This window comes from Phoxinus phoxinus (genome assembly GCF_949152265.1).
Source record: "Phoxinus phoxinus genome assembly, chromosome: 14".
Classification (NCBI taxonomy): Eukaryota; Metazoa; Chordata; class Actinopteri; order Cypriniformes; family Leuciscidae; genus Phoxinus; species Phoxinus phoxinus.
In genome coordinates this window covers 29635893-29650707 of record NC_136889.1, presented here as the reverse complement: position 1 = coordinate 29650707, position 14815 = coordinate 29635893, and the positions used below count along the sequence as shown (strand labels likewise).

The following is a 14815-nucleotide window of genomic DNA, read 5'->3' as shown; positions in this document are numbered from 1 at the left end:
TGGGTCCAATTTATTTAAGATAATAACACATTGATGATGCATCATCATCATGCACATTATATCTAAAATATGTTACAATTGAAAAGTAAATCCACATTGTTCTTGGGGGGCATCTTCCCCCATTACATAAAACTTAGCACGCTCTATCCAATATGGCAATCCTCATGAGTTTCACTGATGGAGAGGGAAAACGTAACTAGATGTAACTAAAACGTAACTTATGATATTCATAATACAAAACTATGTATTTATGTTTAGATTTTTTTCCTCTCAACTCTTCAGCTATTTAAGCTATTAATTACCTGCATGATAGGAACAACAGATGTGTTGTCACATTTGGCAGACGCAGGAATTCAATGTAGCTTAGAAGAGCAGCACAAGTTGTTCTGTTTCGGGTGAACTATTGATTTTTCTTCCTCTTTGAACCAAAGTTTCTCACATAAACAAAACCACCCCAGGGAAAGGGGCAGATGTCCCCTAAAGGACGACGGCACGCGACAGTCCTCGAGCCTGTTGAAGAATTCACCTCTCTCTCTCTCTCTCTCTCTCTCTCTCTGAGTGCATGCTGGGAGTGAACGGAGCGTGGTGAGGGTGAGTGCGTTTGTGGCTGAGTGCTAAAAAACTTTTCTATCTTCTATCTTTTTTTGTATGTGTGTCTGTGTTTGTTTTTATGTGCTGAACTTGTTCGTTTGATCAAAGTTTAGGGGTGTTTGGGCGTCTGCAACCAGCGTTGTGCTGGGAGGCATGGCGAACCAAAACACAACAATGAGTTTTAAAGATTTAACCCGTCGCCATGGAGTGAGGGTAGAGTCTAAAATTAATGTGGAGCAGTGTTGTTTAGCGGTAGGAGAGATTGTGGGACATGATCATATTGTATCCGCATCGCGAATGAACAGTGCAATTGTTATTTTTTTTAAAACAGTTGAAAAGGCAAATCACGTTGTTCAGAGCGGCGTTGTGTTGAATGGATCACTTGTGGCGGTTTTACCTTTGAGTACCCCGTCCAAAAAAGTCATACTGTCTAACGTACCTCCGTTTGTCAATGACGAAATACTGGTGCAAGAGTTGTCTAGGTATGGAAAACTGGTTTCCCCTATAAAGAAAATCCCTCTCGGGTGCAAGTCGCCGTTAGTGAAGCATCTAGTCTCGTTCAGAAGACAGGTTTTCATGGTGCTAAAAAATGGAATTGATGAGATCGATCTGGTTTTTAAATTCAAAATTGATGGGTTCGATTACACAGTGTTTGCAACATCTGACACTACAATTAAATGTTTTAGTTGTGGTAAGATCGGACACTTAGTTCGTGATTGTCCAAAAAAAAAGGACAGTGCAGGTGCGAGCACAAGCACGGAACCGGGCGTTTCTGTTCTTCCCACGGCTGAGATCGCGAACATTGACACTGACAGCGCCGATATGTGTGTGGTCGAGGCCGGTGAGACTGAGCTCGGGCCGAGTGCAGGTGCGGCTGTCGAGAATAATTCTGATACAACTAAGATTGTTACCGAGCCTACAAGTGATTTTTTCCCGATGTCTGATGAGCAGACTGAAAATGCTGACACCGTTTGTGTTGCTGACGAATTTGATGTGGGAAATAATGATGTTGATTTAAAGGAAGCCGAATCTGTCTTTAAGATCCCAGTTAAAAGAAAGAAAAAAAGCTGTGGGAAAGCTTCTAAACAAACAAAGAAGGAAGAAGGGGTCGGTGAGAATGTGGGATCAGACAGTGATGGAGATTCCTCTGATTCAAATATGTCTCAGTGTTCAAATCCGTCTGTAAGTTCTCAAAATGATAACTTGATCTGTTTGTATAGAGCTGATGACATCAGTAAATTTCTGCAAGAGACAAAGGGATTGAAAGGAGTGCAAGTTGAAGATTTTTTTCCTGACTATAAACAATTCATCAATGATGTGAGGTATTTAATGAAAGAGGGAGCTTTTCAAGATGTGGAGATCTACCGTCTCAGAAAACTTGTGAACAAACTAAAAAAACAAAATACTAAAGATGATGAGGTTCCCATTTTCTAAAATTCTGCCCAAAAATATTTGTTTGGCAGCTTTTCTTATCATTTTTGTTTTGGTCTCTAAAATAAATATGACAAATTTTAAAATTGGAACATTAAACTTAAATGGTGCCAGAGATGGTCATAAAAGAATGATGTTATTTGAGTCTATTAGACAAAAGCAAATTGATATTTTGTTTCTACAAGAAACACACAGTGATTTTAAAAATGAGACCGACTGGAGAAGAGAATGGGACGGACAGATTGTCCTGAGCCATAAATCCTCCATTAGTGGAGGTGTTGCTGTTTTGTTTTCAAAGCATTTTTTACCTCTGTCTTGTGAAGTTGAAGACATAATCGGTGGTCGGTTTTTAAAGATCAAAGTAAAATTTGAGAAAGTCACAATGGTGCTTCTGAATTTGTATGCACCTACAAAGGGATTAGAAAGAGTTCTTTTCTTTGATAAGGTGGACGCTGTATTGAAAGATCTAAATCCAGAAGACATGTTATTTTTAGGTGGAGATTTTAATTGTACTGCTAATGACAAATTGGATAGGAATCATATAGAACCACACGCTGCTTCTCAGAAAACACTTAAACAATTAATTGAAATTCATGATTTATGTGATGTGTTTAGAAGTATGAACCAAGATGTTAGACAGTACACTTGGGCTCACAGTACTGAGCATACTATCTCTTTGGCGCGACTTGACAGAATTTATAGTGTTCAGCATCAACGTAATCTTTTTAAATTTTGTAAAATTATTCCAGTGGGATTTTCTGATCACAGTTTAGTTCTGTGCAGTGTTTTAATGAAGTGTGTTAAGTATAAAAGTGCATACTGGACTTTTAATACTTCATTGTTAAATGATAAACATTTTATAGATAATTTTAATTTTTTTTGGGAAACTTTTAAGCAGCAAAAGCATTTTTACTCTTCTCTACTGCAATGGTGGGACTGTGGAAAAGTTCTTATTAAAGATTTTTGTCAAAAGTACACTGTGAATGTTACTCGAGACATAGCCCAGACCATGAAGACTTTAGAAACAGAAATTACTGTTCTGCAGGATTTATTAGCATCTAAAAAAAGTAGAAAACACATTGATGACTTGAAGGAAAAAAAAGCTATTTTGTTAGACCTGTTGGGAGTTAAAGCACAGGGAGCTTTAGTCCGGTCACGGTTTCAAACGGTGACACAGATGGACGCTCCCTCAAAATTTTTTTTTAATTTAGAAATGAAAAAAGGTCAAAGTAAAATGATACACACTTTACGTTCAGCTATAGGACAAGAACTAACTGAGCCTGCTGATATACGTAGGTGTGCTGTGGATTTTTTCTCAGACCTTTATAAATCTGAACTGAGGGAATGGGGTGCAGATGCTGATGGTTTCCTTCAAGGACTGCCAAAGGTGGACGAAGAGTCCAACACTGAGCTACAAAAGGCTCTGTCAATACAAGAGCTGTATACTGCCATGATGAGCATGGAAAATGGTAAATCTCCAGGAATTGACGGGCTACCTGTTGAGTTTTACAAGACTCTATGGCCCGTCATAGGAGAGGATCTGCTGACGGTTCTTAATGACAGTCTGGAAGGAGGACTATTGCCTCTAAGCTGCAGGAGAGCAGTCATCACACTTTTACCTAAGAAAGGTGATCTTCAGTGTATTGGCAATTGGCGCCCTGTTTCACTCTTATGTTCAGAATACAAAATTTTATCTAAAAGTTTGGCTACAAGACTTAGTAAAGTTTTAAGTAAATTAATACATTCTGACCAGTCTTATTGTATTCCCAACAGGTCTATTTTTGATAATATTGCTTTAATTCGAGATGTTTTGGATGCTTCTAAACTCCTGGGAATTAACTCTGGTCTGATTTCTCTTGATCAAGAGAAAGCCTTCGACAGAGTTGAACATTTATTTTTATGGAACACTTTAGAGGCTTTTGGTTTTAGCCATGCTTTTATATCCATGATTAAGGCTGTGTATTGTAACATTGAGAGTGTTCTTAAGATTAATGGTGGTTTGTGTGCTCCGTTTAAGGTTGATAGGGGAGTTAGGCAGGGATGTGCCATGTCTGGTATGTTGTATTCTCTCGCCATCGAGCCTTTACTTCTAAAGTTGCGAGCTCATTTAAAAGGTCTGATTTTCCCTGGGTGTAATAATTCTTTTCATCTTTCCGCCTATGCTGATGATGTTATTGTTTTTGTAAATGGAAAGGATGATGTTATTATGTTAGAAAAAATTGTTAATGATTTTAAATGCGTTTCCTCTGCTAGAGTGAACTGGAAGAAAAGTGAAGCTCTACTAGTGGGAAATTGGAGTGGAGATCTTCCCGCTTTACCTGGTGGATTGATTTGGAAAAGAGGAGGTTTAAAATACCTTGGTGTCTATCTAGGAAATGAAAACTTCATTAAGAAAAATTGGGAAGGTCTAGTTGAGAAAATAAAAGGTCGATTTCAAAAATGGAAATGGTTGCTCCCTCAGATTTCTTATAGAGGACGCATTCTTATCATTAATAATCTTGTGGCATCTTCATTGTGGCATAAACTTGCTTGTGTCGACCCTCCAAATGGACTGCTTGTAAACATTCAAAGAGAACTGGTAAACTTTTTTTGGGACAAGTATCATTGGACTCCTCAAAGCATTCTGTTTCTGCCCAAAGAGGAAGGAGGTCAAGGACTGGTTAATCTGGCAAGCAGAAGAGCCACTTTCCGTCTCCAGTACATACAGAAACTGTTAATGGGGCCGTATTCACTTGCGTGGAGACCGTTGGCTTTACACATCTTGAGAAGAGTGGGCAATATGGAAATGGATTTATCATTGTTTTTAATGGATCAAAAAAGATTGACTTTTATTGGAATTCCTCCTTTTTATCAAAACTTGTTTAAAGTGTGGGGTCTCTTTAAGCATCGCTGGATGGAACCAGCAATTTCTCTTTATTGGTTGTTGGAAGAACCAGTTGTGTTTGGGGCTAGACTTGATACTTCAGGAGATGATATTCCTGGTCTAACAGACATATTATGTAGCAGAAAGCTTTTTAAGCTAAAAAATATCATAAATGAATCAGGATGTAATTTACTGAGAACTGAAAAAGTTGCTACCCTTTTAAGAGTTAGATCAATACGTTTTGCTCAGAAGTTTCTTCACAAACTAACTATAACTTTAACTGATGAAGAGAAGACACTTTTAGAAGAGTTTAGTACAGGGATTTTAATCCCTGATAGTAAAGATCTTTTTCCAGATCTTGAAATTTGCCCTGTTATAGAAGAGTCTTGTCTTAATAGCCCCCTGTTAAAATGTGAATTTAATGAGTATATTGATTTTTGTACAGTAGAAGGGAAAACATTGTATAAATGCATTGTGAAAGCTATAAATCAGCGTAATTTAAGTTTTAAACCAGATACAGTATGGAGAGAAAAATTAGGAATCAGCACTGAAACTAAACCTGTTTGGAGAGCACTTTACAAACCACCATTAAAAAAAAAACTTGGTGATTTGCAGTGGAGGATTTTACATGGAGCTATTGCTGTAAATGCTTTTGTGTCTATTTTAAACCCCACTGTAAGTGACAAATGTCCTTTTTGTCTGGAACGAGAGACCATTTTCCATTGTTTTATGGACTGTAATCGACTTAACCCGCTTTTTGACTTATTAAGTGTTTTTTTGGATTCTTTTAATATTTGTTTTTCAAAGCAAGATTATATTTTGGGTTTTTTTTACAGTTCAAAACAAAAGTTCAAATGTCATGTTATTAATTTTATTGTTGGACAAGCAAAATATGCTGTCTATATCACTAGGAGAAATAAGATAGAAGAGAAGTCAGGACAAGATGTTGTACTAGTCTTTAAAAATATGGTAAAATCTAGAATTCTTATTGATTTTAATTTTCATAAATTGATGTGCACGATGAAAGACTTTGAAATTCAGTGGTGTTGCAACTTTGCTCTGTGTTCAGTTGACAATGAAGAAATTGTTTTTGTAAGAGAGTTAATGTAATTTATTTTTATTTATTTTTTATTTTTATTTTTTAGGTGTGTGTAAAATTATCTAAAATGTTAACAATATTTTAATAAATTGATTGTAAAAATCAAATCTCTCTCTCTCTCTCTCTCTCTCTCTCTCTCTCTCTCTCTCTCTCTCTCTCCCTCTCTCTCTCTCAAAATAGTATTTGATATTAAATAATTAGAAAGAAAAAGTAACTTCGTAGACCGGATGCAGTTGATTCACAGAGCTTTTTATTGTTTCTTCTTGTTTTTTCATAATGAGCGCGCCACCCGAGCCATGCACGCGACACATCCTTTGTTATTTTAATCAGCGCGAGTCCTTGCTGCGTCACGATGGGGGAATCTACTACTATCCCTATATTGTATTGTCCTTTTCCTGAACACAACATACGGTTAAAACATATTCACATGCTTGATGCCACAACACTTTAATATAGGACTCTATTTGGCCGCCTCATTCAGAGAGAGAGAAAAAAAATCAAACATTTGCGCTCTACTTAATTTTTGACGGATCTGCGCCGATTCGCAGACACTCTCCCACAAGCCGTTACTCTGTGTTCCCACGGCCACTTCCAGCATCTTCCCTAACCATATGGCCCATCAGCGGCATTCATGTGCTGCTTCTTTACATGCTTCCAGTCTCATTCGGAGGAAGCCCGCGTGCGCGCGCACTGCCCAGAGAGGCAGTGGAGACATGCAGTTGTGATGTGAAAAAACGCCATTTGGTTGGTAGCAGATGGTTGGCTTGGGGAGGGGGCTGTCCGCGTCTTCAGAGAGAGTCCCCGAGGGCTCCCCTTGTATTCAGAATCAATGAAAATTAAAGCGCAAAGAAAGATGAAGAGTCAGAGCTCGAGTCCCGGCTTTGTTTGTCGCAGCTACTGGTGGGCAGGAGTTAAAGTACAACAGCCCCCTATAGAAACACTTAAGTTAAACAGTCTCCCCATAGTCCACCTTCAGAAAAGAGGAGGAATGCGAGAAAGGAGCTTTCTGCTTGATTTAACCAGGACAGAATCGCGTGGCATAAATTATGCTTGAAAAGAATAAGCGAAGTGGGCATAAATCTGAGGGGTTTCAGCGTGCTTTTCAGTGACGCTTTGCTGGGCTAATCGGGAAATGTGTGCAACGTCAGGGCAAAGAATAGTGTGATGATAGCTGGGTGACACGGTTCCGCTCTTATTTACGGCAAGCGGTTCAATAACTCGCTCCGGAGTGTGATGCAATGACACCTGTCGCGCGATAACATCCCACCCATCGCATCAGCAAACGCGTTCGGTTAAACAAGAATGCATGCTTAGAGTAGGACTGAATTATTTTCTAAATGCATTCTTTTCATCATTCATCAGATCTGCTTATCTGGCTCCCAACAACGCGTAACTGTGTCACCGATGTGCACGCATTGTTGCATTCCTCTGGATTTGAAAACCGCGAGCGCTTTTAATTAACGCACTAATGAAGACCACCCTCTCTCTCACACACACACACACACACACGCTCACGAGACAGAGCGAAAAGAGCGCGAGCGCGATTCATTTAACAATATGAACGATTAAAAAACGCATTGGAAACTTCCTCGTCAAATTAAACGCAAAATAATTGATAAAACACCAAAACAACAGAAGCTGCTAGGTACTTTTGTGAGGGATGACGTGTAGAGAGGGGAGCTCATTCTCATTGTGAGGGGAGCAGGTGCTGTGTGAATTACCATACAGCTGAGAGCACAGAGAGAGAGAGAGAGAGAGAGAGAGAGAGAGAGAGAGAGAGAGAGAGAGAGAGAGAGAGAGAGAGAGAGAGAGAGAGAGAGAGAGAGAGAGAGAGAGAGAGAAAACTTATTCTCCCCTCACACACAATAACAAAGTGCCTTAATGACAGCCACGCGAACGACACACACCAGTTCACCAGATGGAAGCTCGAACTTATAGAGTCACCAAAACTCAAACCACTGAAATGAAAGTTGTGTTGTTAAAAAAAGCAAAGAAGGTTCTTAAGGATAAACATGTTCACTTTGCATGACCTGATTATGCGAGGAGCGAAGGCGCCTAATTCGACTTGTAAAAATGTTGTCATCTGAACGGAAGTACAATGCCACGGTTGGTTAGCTGTAAGGAACAAATATATAGTCCATTGCTTTAATTTATGGAGAAAATTAGAAAATGGTCACAAGGTGATAACAAAGTTTTGTAAAAATTGAAAAGAATGATGGTTTGACATTATGTTGTTATTATAATGTTTTGCAATAACAAACCTTTTGCTAGCTCAAATATGAAATAATTATTTTTGGTTTAACATAAAAAGTAAGTTGGTTGCCTTAAAAAAATTGAGTTCATTGAGATAGAAACTCAAAATATTATGTTGTCTGACCCACATCAATTATCTAAGTTGATTGGACAAGATAAAAAGTTGTGAAAAATCGTGTTTTTACATTGATGAACATTACAATGAAATTTTAACAAACTAATTTAATCAAAATAAATAAATAGAAAAATAGAAAAAAGTTAGCACACATGTAATATATAGCCTGTACTGTAGCGCACGTTTTAATGACTAATATAAGACAATACACAGATCCACAGTTTTCAGTCATGTTGCAATGAACAGTCCAGAAACACCACAAACCCCGCTGTATTTGTCCCGTTATCAGGAATGCGACATTCCTGCAATGTGTGATGTAATTTGTGGTTTTAGGTCAGAGTGGGATGTACAGGATTCTCAAGGTTGCTTATTTTTCTGTATGCAAATTTTTTTTTTTACTCTCTCTCTCTCTCTCTCTCTCTCTCTCTCTCTCTCTCTCTCTCTCTCTCTCTCTCTCTCTCTCTCACTCTCTCTCTCTCTCTCTCTCTCACACACACACACACACACACACACACTCTCTCTCTCTCTCTCTCTCTCCCAGTGGCAAAGAGTTGCACATTTTACAGCTCAGTGACCATTTGCCGATTTTTTTCTTCTTTTCTTGGGGGGGTTGGGGATGGTGTGGATTGAAAAGTGTCCCTTTGTGACAACCAGGGCCAGATTGGGGAGTAGCTCATTTGCATCTCATTACCCTAGCAGTCTCTGCCTGTATATAACCGGCCGCAGGAGGACTGGGACACTAAACACGCACAATCCAGTCAGTCTCTCACATGGAAACAAGAGTATAAGGGAGGAAAGTTTGGATCATTTCCACGCCAATTGTATAAACGGAAAATAAGATAAGAAGAACCCTGTTCCTGGGTTTTCTGCATTTTTTTTCCTGCTTCCTAAACTAAGTGGACTGCAAACTTTTGACAACTTGGAGTATTCGCCTTCTGAGGGAATTTGTTCGTCCCCATTTTTTTTTTGCGCATCGGGGTTTCCTCTTTATATTCGTATTTGGGATTTAATTGCTTGATTTTTTTTTGTTATTCAAGGGAGACTTTAATGGGCTTGCATGAGCAGATAAAGTGAACGCAACAGAGCATCTGCCTCCCACTGAGTGGAGAACTTCGAGCCTCAATGATTTATTGAGACACGGTCTCATACAATCGCCTGGCCCGTGGAAGCTTAACAACACAGTTCAGATCATCTCCACCATGGGACGACTTATGATTGCGGCTTTGCTGTGTGTCGTGATAAGCCAGGTAATTAAAGTCAACGTCTGATTTACTGTATGTGAGCAATGATCTCACATTATGATGGCAACTTTTAGTAATTGATTCTATTTGCATGTCTTTTCAGGGGTTTTGTTCTGGGGTTTTCGAGTTAAAGTTGCAGGAGTTTCTTAACAAGAAAGGGGTGACAGGCAACGCAAACTGCTGCAAAGGATCCGCGCCAGAGGCTCAGCAGTGTGAATGCAAAACCTTTTTTAGGATTTGCCTGAAACATTACCAGGCCAATGTGTCTCCAGATCCTCCGTGCACTTACGGTGGCGCCGTTACCCCAGTGCTCGGATCAAACTCCTTCCAAGTTCCCGAGAGCTTTCCTGACAGCTCGTTCACCAATCCCATTCAGTTCTCTTTTGGATTCACATGGCCGGTGAGTAGTTTGCGTTTTTTTTTTTTTTTTTTTTTTGTTGTTGGCTACTGTATATCTTGATAGCCTACATTTGTTCGTTTTGATGTGGTTTATTACAGCATAATGATGTATAAGGACTCAGGATGTGGGTATTTAGACGCTTTAGCGGGTGGGAAAAGTCACATCCCCTGGGTTGAAATATAATTGTCAGCTCAGTGTGAAATTCCGAAACCTTTCATTTTACTGCAGTAAGTAAGTGCGAAATCGGAAAAATGAAGCTCGATTCCCCAGTGCGATCACACCTCAAGCCATTCACATCTTCCGTTATATGTAAATCAGCAGGGACGTGTGGAGGAATGCGTTTCTTGTCTAATCCTGACCTTTCCATTTATATTAACACGTAATTTTCTATGTTTCAGGGAACATTTTCGCTGATTATCGAAGCGTTGCACACCGATTCCAACGATGATCTGTCGACAGGTAACGCGAAATGCATTTAACAGACTTTACGCTTTTATTCATCATTGTGCGGCAATGAGCTAACGCAAAATTTAAAACGTCCACAGAAAACCCAGAACGTCTGATCAGTCGCGTGACCACCCAAAGGCACCTGACAGTGGGCGAGGAATGGTCCCAAGATCTACAGGTCGGTGGGAGGACAGAGCTGAAGTACTCGTACAGATTCGTGTGTGATGAGCATTACTACGGCGAGGGCTGCTCTGTCTTCTGCCGTCCCCGCGAGGACACTTTCGGCCACTTTACCTGCGGAGAGCGCGGAGAAATCATCTGCAACTCCGGTTGGAAAGGACATTACTGCACAGAACGTAAGTATAATATTTATCACCTGTGTTTTGAAAGTTTTTAGTGCGCATGCATGCTTCGGTATTTCGTGAGGAAAAACAACAACAACAAACTTCGTCGCTATGGTAGCAAGCAACAGGCGTTTGTGTGATTCAAATGAGGGACGTTGGCCAAATAATGGCACGCGTGCCATAGATTAAATGTAACGCCTGATTGGTTACTTGGCAGAGCGCTGGGCGCTGATTGGCTCAGAGCGGTGAGGTATTGTTGGAAGGGGGCAGCTGCAGAGTGAAGGTAGACAATAGAGCAGCTGTCCTGCACTGGCACCATGTACACCAGCTGTCCACCCTTATCTGCGCCGACTCTGGGACATTATGGGGAGGGGGTTGGATGAACAGAGTGAAAAAGGGGACTTCTGACCCACAGTTAGAGAAAAAAGGGGCTTTTGTTTAGGAAGCTTTTGTATGAGTGCAACTGTGTTAACCAGAGTGTCCTTCCAATGGTTGTGAGGAGGAGAACTTTTTTGTTGTTGTTGTTACTCACAAAGTACGACTGAGCAGCTTGGTAAAGCTGTGCCAGAATATTAATAATGGAGTCTGTCAGAAAGGAACTGGTAATAATAAATAAATAAATATTTATCTTTATAGCAATCTGTCTTCCGGGATGCGATGAAGACCATGGGTATTGCGACAAACCTGGTGAATGCAAGTAAGTGCAATGGAGATTTTTAACTCTCAACCTTCACTGTTGTGAAAGTTAACATCATACTAACTGGTCCTCTGTGGTGTTTTTAGATGCAGAGTGGGATTTAGTGGAAAGTACTGTGACGACTGCATCCGCTATCCGGGCTGCTTGCATGGCACCTGCCAACAGCCATGGCAATGCAACTGCCAAGAGGGTTGGGGAGGCCTCTTCTGTAACCAAGGTAAGCCTTTTGACATCGTAAACTGAGTAGTTGAACAAGTTGTTGGTTTAGAGTTGTCCATTGACTCTGTACGGTGCAGAGAAGACTAACCTACATGTTTTATTTTGTGTTGCAGATCTTAATTACTGCACACATCACAAACCGTGCCAGAATGAGGCCACTTGCACTAACACTGGCCAGGGAAGCTACACCTGCTCATGCAGACCTGGCTTCACCGGAGACAACTGTGAGATTGAGGTCAACGAATGCTCTGGCAGCCCATGCAGAAATGGAGGAAGTTGCACTGTGAGTTTTAATAAATATACGAGTCAATTCAATCTCTGTTTTTATGTGTTGTAAAGGACTTGAGTTTTGTTCAATGTCCTAACTTCTTCTCAATCTTTCCTCGGATTTCAGGATCTTGAAAACACCTACAGCTGCACATGTCCTCCTGGTTTCTACGGAAGAAACTGCGAGCTGAGCGCCATGACTTGTGCCGACGGCCCCTGCTTCAATGGTGGACGCTGCGCTGACAACCCTGATGGAGGATACTTCTGTCAGTGTCCGACGAGCTACGCTGGTTTCAACTGTGAAAAGAAGATTGATCACTGCAGCTCCAACCCTTGCTCGAATGGTACATTGATTACTCCCATTCAAATCCCTGAAATGCTGAAGAGGGAGTGTTTGAATCAGTTGTCTCATGTCTTCTATCTTACTCTTATTCTGCAGGTGCCCAATGTCTAGATCTTGTGGACTCCTATCTTTGTCAGTGTCCTGAGGGTTTCACTGGAACGCACTGTGAAGACAACATCGATGAGTGTGCTGCCTATCCCTGTCAGAACGGCGGCACGTGTCAAGACGGACTCAACGACTACACCTGCACCTGCCCACCTGGATACAACGGGAAGAACTGCACCTCCACGGCCAACAAGTGCCTCCACAACCCATGCCACAACGGCGCCACCTGTCATGAGAGGGATAGACGCTATGTGTGCGCTTGCATCTCGGGTTACGGAGGACGTAACTGTCAGTTCTTGCTCCCGGAGAACTCACAGGGACAAGCCGGTGTTGAGGAAGCCGACAAAAGATACTCTTACGCCGAGGACGATGGAGCCTTTCCTTGGACTGCGGTTTGTGCTGGGATTATTTTAGTGCTTTTAGTCCTGATCGGCGGCACCGTCTTGGTCGTCTACATCCGTCTTAAGCTGCAGCAGAGGAGCCAGCAAGTCGACAGCCATAATGAGATCGAGACCATGAACAACCTGACCAACAACTGCAGCCGAGACAAGGACTTGTCCGTAAGCGTCATCGGAACCACACAAGTAAAGAACATCAACAAGAAAGTGGACTTTCAGAGCGACGCCACAGGCGGAGAAAAAAACGGATTCAAATCTCGTTACTCTCTAGTGGATTACAATCTTGTTCATGAGCTAAAGCCAGAGGACTTGGGTAGAGAGGACTCTGAGAAGAGCGAAGCAACAAAATGCGAGGATTTCGAGTCCGACTCAGAGGAGAAACACAGAAATCATTTAAAAAGGTAAATATTGTTGTGTGTGGATTTTGGTTACTTTAGACAAGCGGGTTGTTATGCAGTACTAAAGTTGATTCTTTTCATTTTCAGTGATTCTTCAGAGAGGAAACATACAGATTCTTTGTGCAAAGACACAAAGTACCAGTCAGTCTTTGTTTTATCAGAGGAGAAGGATGAATGTATTATTGCAACCGAGGTAAGTCCAGAAGCTTTCTATTGTTTGCAGTCATGAGACGTCTGCAAATCTAGATTTCTGAACGCTAAATGTATGCCATTTCTTCTTGTTCCAGGTGTAACGCCACAACAGAGCTGTAGCTCATCTTGTTCTACAGGAGGTTTTACTCCAGTAATGCTGCTCAAACCAGAGGGAAGGTTTCCTTCATGTGACTGCTGCTGTGAAACTTATGTTGAAGGTGATATTCAGAATGAGCTGGTTCTCAACTGAAGTAAACACAGTGACTGCAGGAAAGGACGTTGGGCCATACTGGCTCGGACTCTCAAAGTTTGTTTCCCAGGAACGTGCCAAGTGGACTCGCTGCACTTCCTGTAGGGACGGTTTTACCTCATTGCACTATGATGGGTTGTATTTTTAATGTATTTAACACACATTTGAATTGAATACTGTGTATGCATATGCACTGACTGCAGTGTGTATCTGGAAGTTCTCTGATCGTTACATAGATCAGTTGAGGAAAAACACTGCCATCAAATATGTTTGTTACTGATTTGTTTTTGGAAAGCTTGTATTTCTTTTATTTAAATGTTATTTGTGATCGATGTGTTTGTGGTTTCTTTTTTCGTGTGCGTGAAGTTTGATGTAATTTAAAATCTTTTTCATTTTGCAAATTTGTCTATTGTAAATAAGGCACTTCGGGTCGACTTTTCTGATGTAAATGTATTTAAACACGCTGTCAAAACTTACAGGAATTGTTTTTATGACTGTTGCCCATGAAAAAAAAATCACCTTAATATTTTTCCAAATAAATCCTGTATGAAATATCACAAAATTGGTCAGGTATTACTGAGTTATTGTACTGAGTTTGCTGTCTTTAAATAATTTAGTTAATTTTGCCAGATTTATGTGACAAATGTAGCATGTTTTCCCTTTTAACCTCACTGAGTAAGACAAAGACACACCCGGTAAAGACAAATTACAGCCTCGATCTTGATGGCAGGGTATTTTTGGGATGCAAGAGCTCTTTGACAAAAACATCAAAACCACTTTTTGCGAATGGTTTGGGTGAAGTTTCTGTTTGGTGAAACTTTTTATGTCAAAGCTGTAGCCAAGCTCATTATGGGACTTTTATAAAGCAAAAGAAGAACAGGAACACTCCCTCCCACAGCATTTTAATTTCTATTAAACATGCAGTATTTTCTTTTTTTATCATTCAAAGCAATCTGCAAGCATATATTTAAGGGTTAACATATGCTCACTTATTCGAGCAGACCACTGAATAGCACTATTGAAGTCCTTCTGGTGATGACTTTTCATCCTATTAAATGGTATTTAAGGGATGGCATTTTATGGGTATTTAGAGCATAAGAGCATAACATTATATCATTATGCTTGAAAAAAAAATCATCGCCCCACCATTTTTGTACAGAAC

The 14815-nt window shown here is 40.5% G+C and overlaps 1 protein-coding gene across 3 annotated transcripts; it reads left to right on the top strand.

Annotated features, from left to right (window-relative positions):
• The first annotated feature begins 152 nt into the window (after nucleotides 1-152).
• On the top strand, nucleotides 153-14211 carry dldh (dihydrolipoamide dehydrogenase). Of its 3 annotated transcripts, none has more exons than XM_079635732.1 (12): nucleotides 153-202; nucleotides 9390-9599; nucleotides 9697-9993; nucleotides 10392-10452; nucleotides 10539-10796; nucleotides 11421-11481; nucleotides 11568-11698; nucleotides 11814-11983; nucleotides 12095-12311; nucleotides 12407-13214; nucleotides 13299-13404; nucleotides 13499-14211. In XM_079635732.1, the coding sequence occupies exons 2-12, from the start codon at nucleotides 9552-9554 to the stop codon at nucleotides 13502-13504; spliced, it is 2163 nt and encodes a 720-aa protein (XP_079491858.1). In that variant the 5' UTR covers nucleotides 153-202; nucleotides 9390-9551; the 3' UTR covers nucleotides 13505-14211. The 3 variants fall into 3 exon arrangements, with proteins under 3 accessions (XP_079491858.1, XP_079491856.1, XP_079491857.1); XM_079635730.1 differs by lacking the exon at nucleotides 153-202 and adding an exon at nucleotides 314-591; XM_079635731.1 differs by lacking the exon at nucleotides 153-202 and having other exon boundaries at nucleotides 9342-9599.
• Nucleotides 14212-14815: the final 604 nt, after the last annotated feature.

Coding starts and splice junctions, on each gene's coding strand:
- dldh (XM_079635732.1), top strand. CDS start 9,552: ATGGGACGACTTATGATTGCGGCTTTGCTGTGTGTCGTGATAAGCCAG. Junction 11,482..11,567: donor GACAAACCTGGTGAATGCAA/GTAAGTGCAATG, acceptor TGGTGTTTTTAG/ATGCAGAGTGGGATTTAGTG. Junction 12,312..12,406: donor CTCCAACCCTTGCTCGAATG/GTACATTGATTA, acceptor CTTATTCTGCAG/GTGCCCAATGTCTAGATCTT.